A 17920-nucleotide genomic window follows, 5' to 3' on the forward strand; every position below is an offset into this window, starting at 1 on the left:
CCTTGTCTTTAATAAAATTACAGGAAAATAACAATATTCATTGATACAGTTGATTAGTATATGCTTAGTTGAACTGGACAGCTGCCTCGTATTAATTCTCAAACCTTGAACATTTGCTTAGTTTAAGAGCAGTTCTTTTCTCCATGGATAGTCACCTCTCAAGGGTACTGTTTTTACTACAGCCTTTATGATTTTATATTGCTTCATGCCACTCCAACTTGCTGGGTGTTGATGCGCAAGGCTTCCTCTGGCCTTGCAAAAACTCAGTCTTATTTAGAAATATGTTTAGCTTATGGAAGACATTAAAGTCAAAAAGGAAAAAGAATTCTCAGAGTGGAATTTGATTGTCACATTAATCTCAAAGTAAAAAATGTCTTTAAACGGGTAAAGCCAATGAGAAATGTTTAAATCTGATTTATTAAATCTCCTAAAAGCAAGTACGTCCAGTAAATTAACACAAAAAGTTTCTATTTGAGGGAAGCAACTTGTTATTTCTATCATTTCCAGGATGTAAAAACCTCAGACGAGTTCAGGGCTCCACGGTAAAACACATTTTGCAGAAGCAGACAGCCCCTGCCCCACCGAGCTTCCAGCCCACCGATCCGGCCCCACAAAGATGCATGAACAAGTTCAGGAAGCACGAGGAGTCTCACCGAGAGGCATTCATCCAACCCTAGGTTATATGAAAATTCTGCCTTAGTTTACGTCAAGTAGGCGAAGGCCTGAAACAGAAGGGTAGCTTTAGATCACACATATAATCAATGGAAAGAAAATGAGGTTAGTTGTAATCAAAGGCGAGAAAGTGAGGTTCTTTCAGAAGGTAATTTTTAGAGCATTTAAGTTAATATAGCAATCGAGTTAGCATACACTGTCATCTCCCATCTAAAATGGGACTACTCAAAATGCAGAAGTATCAAACTCTGCAGAAAGGGTGCCTAAATAAGCAAGTTGAACAAAAGGGAGAAGGAGATGGCACAAACGAGCAGTGCGATCATAAAAACATTTGAAATGGCCAGCTGGTACCTATCTGTTTGTGTTGTTTATACTTTTGTGCTTGGTTTACAGAATGCTTTAGGGGAACAAAAAAGAGGGAGAGGTTAAGGGAGCAGGACAGAGAAAGGGAGAGTGGAAGAAGTGCACACAGGGAAGAAGGCAGAATCCTGGCGCAAGGGAAGACAGGAATGGGGAAGGCTTGCAGAAGGGGTGAAGCTGCCCACCCGGGCGGGGTGTCCCGGCTGCCGCCGGGTGCCCGTCTCCGCGGCTCGGCTCCTCCTCACGAGGTGGCCTGACCGCCTCCCGGGCCCACCGGGCCGCGGAGCGGGGAGCGCGCAGAGACCGCAGCTGTCAGCGGCCCCGGCCCAGGCGGCGGCGGCGCCGGAGCTGCCCAGCTCCCAGGGCGGCCGCGCCGGGCTCCTACGTGCGGGCCGAGGCCGCCGGCGGCGCCCCGCAGCCGCCTCCCCGCCCCAAGCGCGGCCGATGCTGCAGCCGGTTCTGGGAACCTCGAGCAGTTACGTGCAGGATCCCCGCGAACTCACGGCGGGAGCGACCGCAACTTCCACGTCTCTCCCCGCTTCTCCGTCCCCATCGCCCGCGCCAGGCACCCGCGCTGCCCGGCGGGCTGCAGTCCGCCCGGCCCCGACCGCCCGCGCTCCGCGGCGGCTGCCCGCGCCTCCTCACAGCCGCGGCCGCCACGCGCGGCTGCTCCCGCGGTAAAGCGGCTCAAGTCGGGCGGCAGAGTCACTCCGCCGCGACCTGCGGTCCCGCCCGCCCCTCCACCTCCCCCGGCGGCGGGACACAGGTGTTTCACCGCGGCGCCCCGCGGCGGGACCCCCGCGGCCCGGGCGGAGCCGCCCCCGCTCCCCAAACTTTCCCGAGCCGCGGCGCGGCCACACGGGCGCCCGCCGGAGGCGCGAGCCCGACAACCACCCCCTCCTCCCCGCCGCGGCGCGGCCGCCTAACGCCCCGCGGCCCAGGTGCCGCAGCCGGCGCGGCGCGGCGCGGAGTGGAGTGGAGCGGCGCTGCCCCGCCCCGCCCCGCCGCGCGGCAGCCACTGGCGGCGGGCGCGCTGGCGGCGGGCGGGGCGCATTGGCTGGAGGGCGCCGTCACTCTTCCCCCCGGCGGCGCTGGGGAGGGGTCTGGGCGAGCGGCTGGCGGCCGCGGCGTGTGGGAGGGCGGGCGGCCGCGCGGCTCTGTTTTTAGTAGTAGCGCAAACAGCGCGGCGAGAGTGCGCGCGAGGGGAGCCGCACCGCACCGCACCGCGCCGCGGCGGGGAGCCACGCTGGCCATGGCTGTCTCCGCGCCGCCCGTCATCGCCGCAACTTCCAGCGGCGGCGCGGGGGGCTCGGCGGGCTTGTTCCGGGCGGACCCGCTCTACTCCAGCCCCGCCGAGTCCCCGCGCCTCACCAACAGCCTCGTCAACACTTTCCTCTCCGGCGGCGGCGGCGGCGGGGCCGGCGCGGGCGGCGGGGGCGGCGGCAACGAGTGTAAGATGGTCGACCTGCACGGGGTGAAGGTGGCCTCGTTCCTCGTGGAGGGGCAGGAGCTGATCTGCCTGCCGCAGGTCTTCGACCTCTTCCTCAAGCACCTGGTGGGAGGGCTGCACACGGTCTACACCAAGCTGAAGCGGCTGGATATATCGCCCGTGGTGTGCACGGTGGAGCAGGTCCGCATCCTGCGGGGGCTGGGGGCCATCCAGCCCGGCGTCAACCGCTGCAAGCTCATCACCAGGAAGGACTTCGAAACTTTGTACAACGACTGCACCAACGCGAGGTGAGCGGGCGCCCCGGCTTCGCTCCCCTTCGGCCGCTGGGGGCCGGGGCAGCGCCGGGGGGGCGGGTGTCTCCGCCGCGGGGCGGCGCCGGGGGCCGCCCTGCCCGGCGCCCCGCGCGGGGGGCGCGCAACGCTGCCGGCCGCCCCGCGGGCGCGGAGGGGGCGCCCGGCCCGGCCCGGCGCGGGGGCGGGGGGGGGCTGGAGCCGCGGTTGTGCCGCCGCCGCCAACTTTCTAGGATTTCGCGAGCCGGCGCGCTCGCTGGGCGGTTAAGCGCGGTGGCACGGTGGCGTCTAAACTTTCCACCAGCGCACTCCTTAAAAAAAAAAAAATTCTTTTCGTATATACCCTGACTTAAAAAAAAAAGAAAAAGCAGCTTTCCCGTTATCTCTCCCGTTATTTTGTTCCGCCGGGGCTGCCCGGTCCCGGGCGCTGCCAGCGGCGCGGCCTCCCGTCGGCCCGGGACGGCCGCGGCGCGTCCTGCCGCTTCCTCGGCAAACTGTTGCTCGGGGTGGCGGCGGGGCGGTGGCAGGTGGCCGCCCGAGAGGGCGGGGGCGGCGGTGGCCCCTGCCCGGCCGTGCCCGGGCCGCCCGGCGGCGGGGGGGGGGGGGAGGGTGCCGGGGAGCTCCCCGCCGCGCTGGGGGGGAGGGTGCCGGATCGTGGCCTCGGGGTTTCTTCCTTTGGGAGCGGTGAGGATCCAGCCCGCAGCGGCAGAACTTGGGGCTCGGCGGGGATGTCTGGTGGTGTGGGCCGGGCTGCGGAGGAGGGTGCTGCCTCGGGAGCCGCTTGCCTGCCGGTGTTCCCATGCCTCCTGCCTAGCGGGAAACTTTCTCTACACGGGCTGTTTCAGAGTACTTTGACTGCCATACCTGACTGGCAGCATGCCGATCTTTAGTAACTTTACTTTTGCGTAAAAACACACGCCGTTAATTCTGGCTGCTAAGAGCTGCATGTGTTTTTTTGGTTCATTTTTCTTTTTTTTCTTTTTTTGTTTTTTGTTTTAATAGCATCTATGCAATTGACATTAAAAGCCCGCACTAATACGGGGCCTGATCCCGCCCGTAGCGCGGTGGGCTTAAGCAGGAGCAGAGCGGACCTCCCCGGATAGCAGCGTCCGTCCTGCCGCGTCGCCTCGCGCTGCGGGTGACGCTCCGGAGGAAGGTGCGCGCCGTCCTGGGCGCCTTCGCCCGGGTCCGCGTCGCCTCCCGCTCGCGGCCCGTTTCGGCAGCGCTTCCCGCCGCCGCCTGCGCGTCTGGCGGTGTCATGCCGGGCGGTGACATCACGACCGCCGCCTCGCCCAAGTGACGCCCTTACCAGCAAGTGCTGAGGCTAATGTATGGGGCAAAATTAATAAAAGTTTTCCTAAGGGACACATTTAACATGTAAATGTCGCTCTGAAGTGTTGCTGAAATTTGACTGACATAAAAGTTGACCTTAAAAGATTATTTATTATTACTATTATTTAATTTCTATGACTGTGACAAAGTTTTCCTCAGAGAAATATGTGATCTGATCTGATGGTACAGACGTCAGGTGCAATGTGAAGATTTCTGCTCTCTTACAGCCAACAATTTAAGATAAATGTTGAAGTGTTCAATGTTTAAAATGCTTATTTCACCACTTTTTTTTTCTTTGCTAAACCCTTTCGGCTATGGGAGGAAAAAGGGAGTAAGTAATGCAAAGGCCAGTGGAGGAGTAAGGCCAGGGCAGCGGGGGAGCGGGCGCTGAGCGGTGCTGCGAGCGGGTCTGCGGGGAGCAGCCGGTGGAGCGAAGACCTGGTCGAGACTGCGGATGTGGCAGGAGCGTGGTCTGGGGAGGGAGGGAGGACCTAGCGGGGCAGAAACGCTTTGGCTCTCTGGTCAGATGCAACTCTCAACTCAAAGTACGCTCGGCACATGCACGAGCACGAGCTCTTCTTGCCTAGTTGTGAAAACATTAGTTCTTACCCCTTCAAGGATAGCTGGCCCCATTACATTTTTTTTTAAAATGTTTCTCATTTATTAAAACATTGCTTAATCTTTGTTTATATCTTTTGAAAATACTGGTATTCGGAATAACCTACTGATACCAACGTATTTTGCGTTTGTGACTTCAGGTGTAATGCATGATGTTATCGGTCCATATGAAACTTCTTCCAGTATTGCAACTTAACAATGTTAATTGTGTTCTATCACATTAATTATATGCTTAACTTGTCATTTTATTTACAGGAGTTTTTCCTTGAACAGCCCATATTTCATGGTAGAGAATGTTGGACAAAAATAGCTAAATACATGAATGATCTAATTCTCTTGTTTGTGAACCAGTCTAGGAACCTCTGCAGTGCATGTTATCAAACAAGTAAAACACTTAAAACTGCTCACAACTATACACTTGTTAGATTCTGTACCTAGGAATTACAGTTTTGAAAAAATACGATCCTTTAGAATGAAACCTTTGGATATGTATTGTTCGTCTGCATGACTGAAGTATTACTTTGAACTCAGAATATTGTACATCACTTTTCTATATTTCAATATAAAAAAATCCAAAAATTTATAGACAAATATATATAGCTTCAATAGTTTAGAAATGCTGGCATTAAACTCAAGAACTGCCTGGAAAAGCAACAGAAATGCTGGCTATTGTTGTTTTCTGTGTTAGCGGACTCTTAAAAAGCAACCTCTCTTACGTCTGTCTACACTTTTAATTGGAATGCCAACCATCAATTAATGTGTAACTGAAGAAAGGGAATATTTATTTCTCACTCCGGCATGCTCTGTTGCATTATATATTTTTAGTTGAGCTTGTCTACAGAGCTCGTAAGAACAGCAGAGAAATGTACCTGTAAGCGAGAGTTTTGCTGCGCTTCTGTTCTGTGTGTAATGCTAATTACATGCGTCTAGCATCTGTGACCTTTGCATCTTTTGTTTAGATGGCACAGGTATAATTTTCATACAGAGGTAAACAAAATGTTCCTAACTTTTATTGTCATTAGCCATCATTATATAATCTAATTTGTAAGGAAGGTTTGTAAAATGAAACTAATCGTTCATTTCATTTCAAGTAGCATCTTCAAGTGCATAATGAGTACAGCATATTTACAAAATTTAGTTACTAATTTGCAATATCTTGAAAGATTACTTAAATTAAGGAACAAATGCTTAATTTTAGTAGTAAAGCATGAGGTTTATTTAAAGCAGAAAACTAAAATGTGATTTTCTTTCAAAATTAAATTTGAACTCTAGTGAGAACATTCTTTGATGTTAGATGTATCAGTCCTTAAATATCAGAATTATGAGTATGATCAAACTCTTCTGGGTTTTTGCATTTGACTGCTGGTGGCCACTGAGATAGGGTGGTATTGGTCTGGATTATTTTGTGAATACGAAGTAAAATATTACATGAGAGAGAATACTTTCCAGAAAAGAGCGTTTCAGTACATGGCTTATTTTTTGTTATGATTAAAAGTATTGAGTTAAGCTAATATTTTGTATTCCTTCAGCTATTCGCAAACAATAAAAGGCTTTAGAAATGAATTTAAGCAGTAAATGCAGACATTTTATTTTATGAGATAATGAGGGTCTACTCATGTTGTCTATTAAAAGCTACCCTATAGTCAGCAATACTCTGTCTTTTATTAGGAGAATGATGTCAAGATTATAATTAAACCAATCCAGTCATGTACCACTGCACAGAGCTTCTGTGTATATTGATTTTAAATGTGGGCTTCTGATTATGTAGACTACTTGAATGGGTATGTTTTGCGTGTATTTAGACTTGGCCAAACTTGTGAATTTGGGAGGTCATGGCACATTAAAAATGATCATTTTTTCAGTTTCCTTCTCTTCCTTGGAGGAGCAACTTACTTAAAACATTCTCTTGAGACATACTGCTAGAACAGTGGATTCTGTCAGAGATGCAGAAGGGAATGTTTTACTTTCCAAGCAAATTAATTTTACTTTTGAAATAATCCCTCTTTTTGGACATCTTGAAAGTCTGTGCTGGCTTAGAAAAAATACTGAAATGCTTTAATGTTTTTTGACAGAAGCACATCTAATCTGTAGAAACCTTGATTAAAATTCTCTACTCTTTTCATAGCAATAGAGCTTTCCATTTGAAGTGTAACATGCTTTTCCTCCAAAATGGAGAATTTGTATGTTTCCTGCATGTGTATATGCATAATACATATATAATTTTCTCCTGCAACTTCTACAACAGAAAGTACTGTGTTTTTGTAGCAAAGACAAAAACGCTAAACAATTAGGTATTAATGATATTCTCGTTGCATATTCAAAAGGTCTTTGCAAGCATTTCTTCTCCTTTTTTCTTTTCACCATTTCAACCTGCAGAACTCTTCACTGTCACTTCAAATCACACAATTCTACAAAGATAAAACAACATTTAAACTCATTTGCTTTGGGAGGGAAATTGAGCATTTGCACCCAATAAGCCTGATTGTGGAACTGCATGCAAATTGTGTTTTGATTTATCTCTTTTGCACTTTTTTCCATTTGAATTGATCTTGCATTAATTTTGCCAAGCGGCTCTGTGAGGCTGCAGATGTTGCCCTGTGTTTAATAAATCAATGAGACAGATCTGAATGAATCACTTCAGATGGATTCTCTGCTCGGTTTGATGTCTAGATGTTATTCTTAGCTTGTTATCATGACAGATGCATTAATGTTCCCATACACTGCCAGCAATGTCAAAGAGATTGAAGCTTTTAAAGTGGCGGTATCCCCTTTTCCCCCTTCTGTTAGAATAACTAAATTGCCTTTAGCAGTAGGTCAAAATATAAATTTAATCATGGAATTATTGTGGGAAAGATACTAAACTTCTGATCACATTGTAAGGCAAAGTCACACATGCACAGTTTCATATGGAATGATTAATTATTCCAAAATAGTGGAGATCAATATTAAAATCTAAACATAGGCTAGTTCCTTGATAGAGTAACCACTTTCTCAACATTAATATTTCATTGTAATAGGAATGATCCGAATAAATAATATAAGACTAGGACATGTTAAAAGTGTTACCAGAAATAGAATATCATTATGTCCAAATTGATTAAAGGCTGAAGTAAGGCTTCTGGATTTTTTTTTCCTGTTTGTTTGTTTTTTCCTGATTTCTTTTTCTTTCTTTCTTTTTTTTTTTTTTTTTTAGTTCTTATTCACGTTTCTTTTGGATTTAAATGCATCTGGATTTAACATCTGTTAGATGCAAAATAGGTAAATTTGTTTGTTATGTTACCATTCCTACTTACCATTTAGTGTTGGATCTGTTAGAAAAGTTGTGGATCGCTGTTGATTTCTGGTCCATGTGGTCTGGAATAGGTTTTCTTGGAGTGGAACCTGTGGAACAGATCATAAGAGATTCTAATGCATCTTTGTGGAACAGTTTAAAATTCTGGAAAAAAACTGCACGAAGTGTAAAGTACTCTGCCATGAGTAATGAACATCTATTTCCCAAGTAGGTTAAGCACAGTCGTTATTGGCTTTTCCTTTGTTGGTGTTCATTAAAATACTTGTGGCTTTCCTTGTTTTTCTTTAGCAGATACAGGACCTTGTAATTTGCATCAATCATTTTGTTAAACCTGTTCTCCTTCTGTTATGATTTATTTTTAATATGTTAAAAATAATCAAGAATGTCTCTTTTCCTAATCCCCCCCCAACAGAAAAACTTTGACTTTTTCTTATTAAGGCTTCTGAGAAGAAAATGGAGAAACTGGCTGTAACAGATCTAGATTTATGTTGGCATTCTTGGTATTCTTGCTCCAGTAGTTTCAATTTGATAAAGGAAACAATATATGTAATAGAAATTCACAGTTTATTCAAATGAGTTTAGGCTTTAGCATTGTCACATTTGCCTTTCTGTGGCCGATATATCAACGTGTGGCAATAACATAATACTTAGAAAGCTCCCAGAAGTGACCTGCTCTGTAGATGTGGAATTACTCTCACGCCGGGGCTGCTGTTGGGTGCAGGGTCTGTGTGTGGCACGCGTTTGTGTCGGGGCAGGTGGAAATGGACTTCGGTAGAACTGAGGGGCAAAGCAGAAATCACTGACTTAGAAAATCATGTTTTGTTGTATGGCAATGGCCTTAGAGTGAGATGTTATTTACCTAGTCTAAAACATTTAATAATAGTCACTTTAGTAATTTTGTAGAAAATATTTAAATTGTAGTAGCTTGGTTATTTCATTGTTTACAGGTTGGAATTTACATTATGTAAGAGTAATTTGTCAGTGTCAACATAAAAAGGTGTTGAAATGGGGGCCGTATAGTCCCCGTTCTGCCTCTGCTGAGGCAAATCTCCCCCTCTGCCCCTGGGAGTCTGCCAGGACAAGGGCAAAGAGCTTACGTATGGATAGGTCTGGGCTCTGAGCCCTTCTCTTACGAGGTAGGACCTATTTGCCAAAACCTGTGTTTGGTTTCCTTTCTCCTTTATGTGATCTGTTAAATATCAATGAAAGAACTGTGCATATAGTACCTTTCTGAAAATGCTGTTAAAAATGTTGGAGCCTAATTTTATTCTGACTGAATGCAGAATCTTTAATCTTTTCTCTGCATGTTGTAGAAATTACATATTTTATTGAAGTTATGAACAAATTTGTCCAAGTCTTTACCTTAAAATACCTCTGAAAGAAGCTAGATGGGACTAGCTCTTCATGTGATTATCAGTGTAACAAAACCCTATCCGTGTATGGAAATACAGCGTTTTAATGGCTCTTTACATGGACAGTGCTAATAGTAATCACAAAAATAATGAAGCTACTTCAGAGTTTCTGCAGTCTGTGACATGCTCTTTTGGTGTAAGCTAAGGCAAGATTTTATATGTTATGATTAAACATGCATTACCAAGCACAAGCACATTAGTTAGTAATGATTCTCAGTGATTTAGATTTATCCTGCTTGATATCGGAGCTGTCCCTTGGGGCTATGCACTTTTGATCTCTGTTCCATCTTGGTACGGCGTGGTTATCCAAAGTGACTTAGTAATAGGTGGTTTCCGCCCCCCCCCCGTCCCCCCCAACCTGTTAGAAACACCGATACCTATTAAATCCTGTGCTTTGCTGTCTGCTCTGGAAGGTTCTCGTATCCAAACCCTGTGAAACTTAAATTTGCTTACTTTCCTCTCTTTTTGGTAGCACAGCTGTGTTCCTGTTTTATGTGTGTATGTATGTGCGTGTATATATAAAGTTTACTGTCACTCACAAGCGTGGGGAGATTATATTTCCTTGTCAGTACATCTTGACCTGCTAAGCCCATTTTGCTCATTAAAATATATTGTTTCAGAGCCTTTCTTGAGTCAGTTATAAATACCACTTCCCCCCAAAATAAGAACCAAAGCAAATGAACAGCATGAGCCTCTTTACTGTACAGTGACTTCAAGCATCGTGTTTAGCAGTATATACTGTTGTGTGTATGTTAAGGTATAAAATGTTCAATTGCAGTTGTGTCTGATGATGTTATCAAGTTTCTGGAAATTGATATCTGGTAACAGCATTTAACCTACATCTAGTCTATCTGCTATTTATGTGATGGGTTAAAAAGAAAAAGTAGTATCGATCCGTTGCTGGATTAAAGTTTGAAATCGGCAACAGCATGAGCACAAAAGGCTTTTTTATGATTTCTCAGCTTGCCATTGATCTACCAGTTTTATTGCATTCATTATTTATTAAAAGAATTTGCAAGCTAAACATAACGTTAAGCTAGTTTGCACACAGGGACTGCACTTAGGAAATTGAATGGAAATTGCATTAGAGATGAACATCTGTGCTATTTTTCCACTCATGTGTTTATGGGTTTGTATAAAAGGTGTATTGGATTAACAGTTATAACCATTATAGCTTGCAGCAAGATGTTAGAACCCCGAGCATTTAGCAGTTATTTAGCAGGGAGACTTCTTGCTAATCCTAAAAAGTATGGTAATACCATCACAAACTGTTCTTTTATTGGATTGTTCTTTATTGATGGGCTTTTTACTAGTATGAAACTCGAGGTATCTAGCTATATTATGCGTGTGATCTATTATCTATGCTACATAAAGCTCCATTATTATTGTCATTAATTGAAGGTTTCTAATGACAGTATTAATTAAGGATTGTAGTATGAGGACTTGGCACATGGACACCAAAGTATTGAAATAAAATATAATTTTGTTTTATAAATATACAACAAGAATACAAGTATTAAAAAGATTCTTAATATATATTCTTTCAGATTTCCCTAGCAATTCAAGTAATTTTCTGTCCTTAATCTAGGTGCTTTCTGTGACTTACTGTAGCAGTGAATCAGATGATAATTTTAAAAGTATTTTGAAGACTTTTTCCACTTCAGTTCACAAGTTCAGTTGCCCTCAACACTAGCTGAAGTTGTCTGTGACATATCGAGCATAGAGTAGACTTTCGAGAGTTTTGGGGTCATCATCTGTAATAATACTGGATTTCTTGATTGTGCTCTTCCTGTAAAATTGATTATTTTGCTTGAATGCCTGATGGTTAAATAGGGAAAACAAAGGAAAAAATACTTTGAGGGCTTTGAGTCAAAAGTATATTTTTAGAATCGAGATGTTATCTATTTTATTTGGTCTAAAAGTATATGCAGTCTAGTCTGTTTATGACTAGAGTGTACTGAAATATGTCATGTTTTGCATCATCAGTGCACTTTCAGTTATTCTATTCAAAACTCAACCTGGTGTATCTCACCAGCTTGTAAGACTGTTAAGGGTTTCCTGTGCTAAGAAGCAGAAATGTTCTTTATGCCATAAGATTGTGCTTATTTTTTCTGAATGCATTTGAATGAGAACACGCTACATGTTTTGTCTCGTACAGGATGGACCCCTTCAACTCCTAATACCGTTTTGAACAGGTAGCTCTAACTTTCAGTCAAAGAATCCCAGTGCTTGGACTGTTTTTCTCGTGTTGCTTTGCTCTCCCTGTCATTCTTCCTCGCTGTTGTTCCCAGCACTAGGCCCTCATGATCCTGGTTTTCATAGCATATCAGAAAGCATGTTTCAGCTGCCACGTAAATAAACTTGGTGGAAATTAGACTTAATATGGAATCGATGTAATTCTTCAATGAAGACTGAGTTTATAAATACCTTATGATGAGACATTTCTGTATATATACCATTAGAATTTGCCAAAAATGAAAGTCACTTTCCATAACTTGGGGGAGATGCTCCAGAACAGTCCAGAAATCTAGTTTTAATTGTGTTTGCTGTGGGTGCATAATAATTTTCCTAAACGCACTTACACAGTTACATGAAATATGTTTGTGTCATTACTAAAAGTCTTTAATTTTAAGATACTTCATGTAGCCATGTAAGTGCATAAAATTCTCAGCATCTAAATCTACTTGTAACTTTGTCCTGTATGTGGCAAAATAGGTGCGAGCTTGGTCTGTCCTCGCACTAATGACGCTCAGTCCGCAGGACATCCCCTTCTCTGCTGTCTCCAGCTTCTACGGACGGTGAAATTAAATAGGATACTTTAAATAAAAAGAAGTGAATCAAAATTATATTATAATATATGTATACAGAGTTCTCAATCCCGTCTATTTACAGAATAGAAATAAATACCTTATGGAAGAAAGATTTTTATTGGCGTTCACTGGGATGACTGGGTAACGTGGCAGCGGTTGGAGCCATGAGTACACGTCGCCGCTGGCCACCGGCATGGTCGCTGCCCTGCTGGCCGGTGCTTCCAGCAGGCTCGTAGGGACGCGCTGCCACTGCGTTTGCCCCTGCTCGAGCAGGACCCGAGTTGTAGCCCTCTATGAATCAACCTTGTTGTATTTAAATGGTGCTTTCTGTCTCGCAAATGATTTTCTAAACTCTTGTATGTGTCTGCTGGTGAGCTGACTTGTCTTATTCCCCACCACTACCCAAGAATGAATATTTACTTACAATAAAAAAAAAGAGGATGGCTGTAGTAAAACTAGCACAAACAGTGTTCCAGTAGGAGGATTTGGTTAGCTCTGTTACATACTGTACTGTATGTTACAGTAACTTATGAGTTTCTAATTAAGAAAAATCTTCTTTTTAATCAGTATGTTTAAAAAGTTGTGTTAGGCTTTTTCTTGTGGAGATATCAGTAGCATTTTTTTTGCCTAGTACAAGTTTTACATGGTCGCTAATAGACCGTTCTTATAACAGTTAATCAGAAAAGGTCCTGTTTCGGGGAAACATTTTCTCCACTTTTTTTTTTTGAGGTTATTGAAGGTATTTCACTGCTGCAGATTACTCTAGAGGTGCCTCTTCTTGTCTTCACCCCTTTGAACTTTGTCTTATGCTGAAGGAAGGCAGCTTCCCCAAAAGATTCTGAGATAGTATTGGAAAACAGAAGTAGGAAAAAAGTCAAGTTGTTCCAATGTGATTAAAAAAAAAATTAAAACAAAAAAAAAGAGATAGTTTGGATCAAAATTCTGGCAAATTTTGGAAGTTAGAAAACAGCAGAATATGAATACTGAATAATATCCTGAAAGAAGACCTAAGGTAATGAACCTTAATGTTTTTAAATAAAAAGTAATTTTTAAAGAATGGAATTGTGTTTTCTTAGTTGCATGACTTTGTTATTGACATACATATTTGTTGGTCTGTTTTTGTAGGCTCGTAAGGCTTATTTGATGGCTTTTTTTAATGGCACTTTCTATGTCTGATAGGTGACTCTTAAAAATATCACAAGCTGAGAATCTCATAACCATGAAGATATCTTTTCTACCTACTACAAGGTTGCTCTGACTGTTCTGCAGAGAAGCGCTAACACACACAACAAAGCAATTTGTCAGCGTACCTCTTGCTCTCGTTGTGAGACTTGCTAAGTCTGCCCTACCTTTTGCTCCCCCGCTGCATTACACGCATTTGTAGCGCAGCAGCGTGCTGTGCTCTGGTGCTGGGCTGTACCGAGTGGAAGAGGTGATGCATTCCTGGCTGCTTTCACGGCCAGGTTGAGCCTTTTAGAAGGGACCCTCACTTGAAAAAGGTTTCGCTGGAATGATTTTTGTATTGCAGCAGTCTCCTCTCCTGCAAATGGTTGTAGGGACGTACATATCCATCCTATAACGCACTGCGAGCCGTGCTTTGTCGGGTGGCCAGAAGTGTTCAGGAAAGTTAAGTGATCCTGCTATCGTGCAGTAGAACTACAATTTCTTGTCTTGGATCAGAACTGTAACCTCCGTCACTTCTGCTCCATCTCTTTATAAATTAAGTCTCACTTTTTTCACAACTGATTTTTGGTTCAAACAAATCTGTTTCTTCCTGCTGGAACTCAAAGTTGTTATCTTGTAATTTCATGAAAGACTTTTCTTTAGCATGTTACACCAGAGGGTTTTTTGATCTTCCAGTTGTCTCGCCTTTAATAAGGTTTTTCAAAATTCTGCTGTCTTTCCACCCCCTGCATGCCCCCCCCCCCCCCAACCCCTACCCTCTAATGAACTATGTTGCTTCTGTCCTCTTTCTGGATTTTTTTCTGTGTTTAAAGGTTTGCGGTTTTAGCTTTTAATCTTACTGGCTGAAAAATTTTATTATTGGGAGAATTTCTATTCATGTTAGTGGTAGCGTGGAAATAAAACCAAAAAAGATTTCACAATATATTTATTGTAGGCATCTTTATTGAGTAATACAGTGACCATTACGGAGCAGTTCAGAGTATGGCAGTAGACTCTTGCATAAATTTTGAGAACTTACGTGCTCTGAACAAAGATGAAGAAGATTAGGCAGGAGACCAAGTTCTTATTTTGGTATATTCTGATATGGATATAAACCCTTTGTAAAACCTTTTTGGGGGGCATACGTGGATTTTTATTAATTCATGTGAAGTTTATGATGGTATAAGCTCTATATTTTAGTTGTTTTTCAAAACTTAGGTTTTAATAGAAAGTTAAAGGCCTGGCAGAGCTGAGCATCTGTGCTGCTAAGGCTAGTATGTGTATCAGTCAGGTTAGAGACCGATTCTACCAGTGCTGTATTTGATCTAAATACTGTGTTGTGTTATGTGTCTGTATAATTTTTGTTGTTATATTGCATTTGTAAGCGTAGTCAGCTGTGTTCGCTGTTGTGTTGCCTTCTCCTAACCTACAGCAAGTCTGTTGGTTTCAGCAGTGTAACTACTTCTCTAATGTTTGTCAGTCTAACGGAAGTACAAACCTTGCTTATACTGGTGGTCCTTTCCCCATGTGTTACGGAAGTTATGAGTGCAGCCATCCTGCCGATGCCCTGAAGATCAGTGCAGAGACACGATTCTCTCTGTTCTCTGCAATGGATGGATGGTTTTATTAGTTATTAGTAGGTCGTTGTCCTGCCAGCGTTAGATAGTAATGCTCCATCAATCCGTTTTCTAGGGAAAGGAAACAAAGGCAGAAGATGATCATGCACCAGATCTGATGACCATCCACTTCCGGCTCACAGAGAGGCTGCCTCTCCCAGAGTGTAGACTCTTACCAGGAATCAGTTACTGATTTACAGGGAGAAGAAAGAAGGAACAGGGAGGCTGAATTGGCAGAGTCTGCACTGTGTTTGTCTGGGATTTCTGGATGTTGGGAGGCCTGGACTGTAGATAGTACGCTTGAACACTTTGGTCATTTAGCACCTGCGCGGTCAGGCCAGAGCATCCAAGGAAGACTTAAGCAGCTGTGCAATAGTTGTGTGTGTGCAACAGGTTGATGTGAACAGAGCGTGGTAGAATTACTGCAGAAGATCTGACAATGTGTGCACTGTATGCTTAGTATGTTGAATTTATTGCGTATTTTCTTGCTGTACACACAGTGTCAATATTTCTTTTTTTATTTTATTCTTTTTTTCTCCTGCAGTTTCCTGTGGCATCTTCTCATGGTCCAGGTAGTCACGGCTGTGTAGCTGCACAGAGCTTGTCCTTCCCCCATCATCTAGATTGAGACAAAATCTGTCCTTGAGAGTAATAACAAAATAACATTTGCATACATGAATAGCATTCCGTCGTAGAGAATAACTGAATATTTGTTTCAGTTCTTCTATTGAAGTCTTTTGTTTGTATTTCAAGGGTTTTGAGAAGTTTCTTAAGATATTCTTGACCATATTTTCATATAAGAGTCTAGTAGTACTCTGGCCAACGCTTCAGACTTGTAAATGTCTGAACACCTATTTCGAGTGGTGTGGGGTTTTTTTTCTTTTTTTTTCCTCCCTTCTTCTCCCCTTTGTGGGGCAGAGGAGGCTTGATGCTGAAGTTGATTGTTCTGCTTTCTGATGATAAGGTCCTTTTCAACATCTTATGCATAGAAAAAGTTTAACTGATGATGCCATATTTTTTCCAAAATAACTCCCTTTTGACGTCTAATGCTGCAAGAGTTTGGTGGTAAACAAAATTTAGACAAAACAGGTGGACAAAGAACATTTTTATCTAAATGCTTAGGATGACTGCTTAGTTTTGTTATGTGACTACTGGCAAAATTGGAAGCTTTCTTTTTCTGCCATTGGTTTTCGTAATACCCCCTACTGAAATACTAGTTTCAACCTGCCCTTTTTCAGAGCAATGGGAGTCTTTCTGTTCAATTCACTGTGCGAATACACTCAGTGGTAGTTCAGAAACTGACCCACCTGAGTTTTGGGGTAAAAAAAGAGACATCCAGGAGAGCTGATCAACTTAATACCTTAAGTGTTAATAAAGATAGTACTATTTGGCTATAAGCTTTCTGTGCAGTGCCATAGAGGAGACTGAATGAACACTAAGGTGTTTTGATTTCCATCTGAATGAGGAGATTCCTGTGCTCCGTTGACTTCATTGCACGTGAAATTCCGCAATGGAGCCTTTGCAGAACCTTTTCCTTGATATGAACCCGCTCCATTTACTACCATTTTCAGTAATACAGACTTTACTGACTGATGTGCAGCTTGGAAGTTTTCATCAGAATGTTTATTTGAGAAATGGAGAAGATGGACATAGATGCGACAACACTAGCTTGACAGTCTGTTGTGTAGGTACTTAGTGTTTCTTCCATTAAAAACACTATAAAAAGTTTGTGTTAGGCTGCTTTTAATTTACCTTACTGTTTTTTTAATAGTAGTTTGTGATTAATGTTAATTGATTAGTTATATGAAAAATCTGGTAAGCAAAAATGCTTAAAGAAAATTTAATCTTTAAAATTTTTAAACTGCAGTAGGAACATATGTTCCTAAAAGGAGTTTTAGAACGAAACTCAGGACCAAGTCCAGAGCCAGGAAATCCAATGCTGAGTAAAAATTTGAACTAGATGAAGACTTAATTAGTGTAGACTGTACACCTAAATGTGTAGCAATTTGATTCTGGCTCTGGTTCAGAGTCTTTCAGTTGACCAGTGGGTTTCAGAGCAGGAGGACAGAAAGAAATTAAAAGTAAATGCATATCCGTGAACCTGCAGCCTGCTTTAGTTTTATATCGTAGGCGAACCTGACTAATAGTGCACAATACAAAAAATAAAGGTTTTTATATTGTAATTAAGTGTTGACAGTTATATTTAACATTTTTGTACATGAATTGCAAATATTTCAGGATTTATAAATTGCCAGACTAGTTTGACCTTTCCTTTTTGTAGTTGTGTAAAAAGGTTTTTTCTTCCCCATTTCCTGTAGAGGTTGATTACTATAAACTTGTTACTGTGTGTAAACTGTACACTGCTAATATGCTGAAATTCTTAGCTTGAAATATCAAAATATGTGAAACTATGATTACTCTTTATTATTTTCAATATTACATTGGAGGGGAATTTGATATTAATTCAAAGTGGAGGGGACTGCTTGTAAGAGTAGTGACAAAATATGAAACTTAACTGTTAAAAATCAGGAAAACTGGCAATTATGTGTACTTCAGAAGCACATGTTCACAAATGCATTTCATAGTGTGCAGCACTGCAGGCAGCATCCTGGCTATTTATTAAACTGTAGATTTATTCTTGTAGGTGCAATTTAGATAACTTTTTTGGTAGCTGTTGGTTCAAGTTCCTGGACACTTTAAGGTCAGCTAGTTCTTGTATAATTTTTTCATTGAAAATTATTTCAGGAGAGTATTGAAAAATGAGTATCTAGGAACTTTAAGTTCTTCTCAGGGCCTACCAGTTCTGCATTTCAAAGCAGTAACAGTCTCGCAAAAAGACAAGAGATTGTTCACTAAGTATTCACTGACACAGGTGGAAAAACGTTCTTAAGTGGAGGCTTGAAA

The 17920-nt window shown here is 42.9% G+C and overlaps 1 protein-coding gene across 2 annotated transcripts in view; it reads left to right on the plus strand.

Annotated features, from left to right (window-relative positions):
• Positions 1-2156: 2156 nt before the first annotated feature.
• DACH2 (dachshund family transcription factor 2) overlaps positions 2157-17920 on the plus strand; it is a 331997-nt gene continuing 316233 nt past the window's right edge. Inside the window, exon 1 of one of the 2 annotated variants that reach the window (XM_026101310.2) lies at positions 2157-2769. In XM_026101310.2, the coding sequence (XP_025957095.1) occupies positions 2285-2769 (485 nt within the window). In that variant the 5' untranslated portion in view covers positions 2157-2284. The remainder of the gene's footprint in view (positions 2770-17920) is intronic. The other variant, XM_026101309.2, reaches the window with a different exon arrangement.

The sequence above is a fragment of the Dromaius novaehollandiae genome, chromosome 11, assembly GCF_036370855.1.
Source record: "Dromaius novaehollandiae isolate bDroNov1 chromosome 11, bDroNov1.hap1, whole genome shotgun sequence".
NCBI lineage: Eukaryota > Metazoa > Chordata > Aves > Casuariiformes > Dromaiidae > Dromaius > Dromaius novaehollandiae.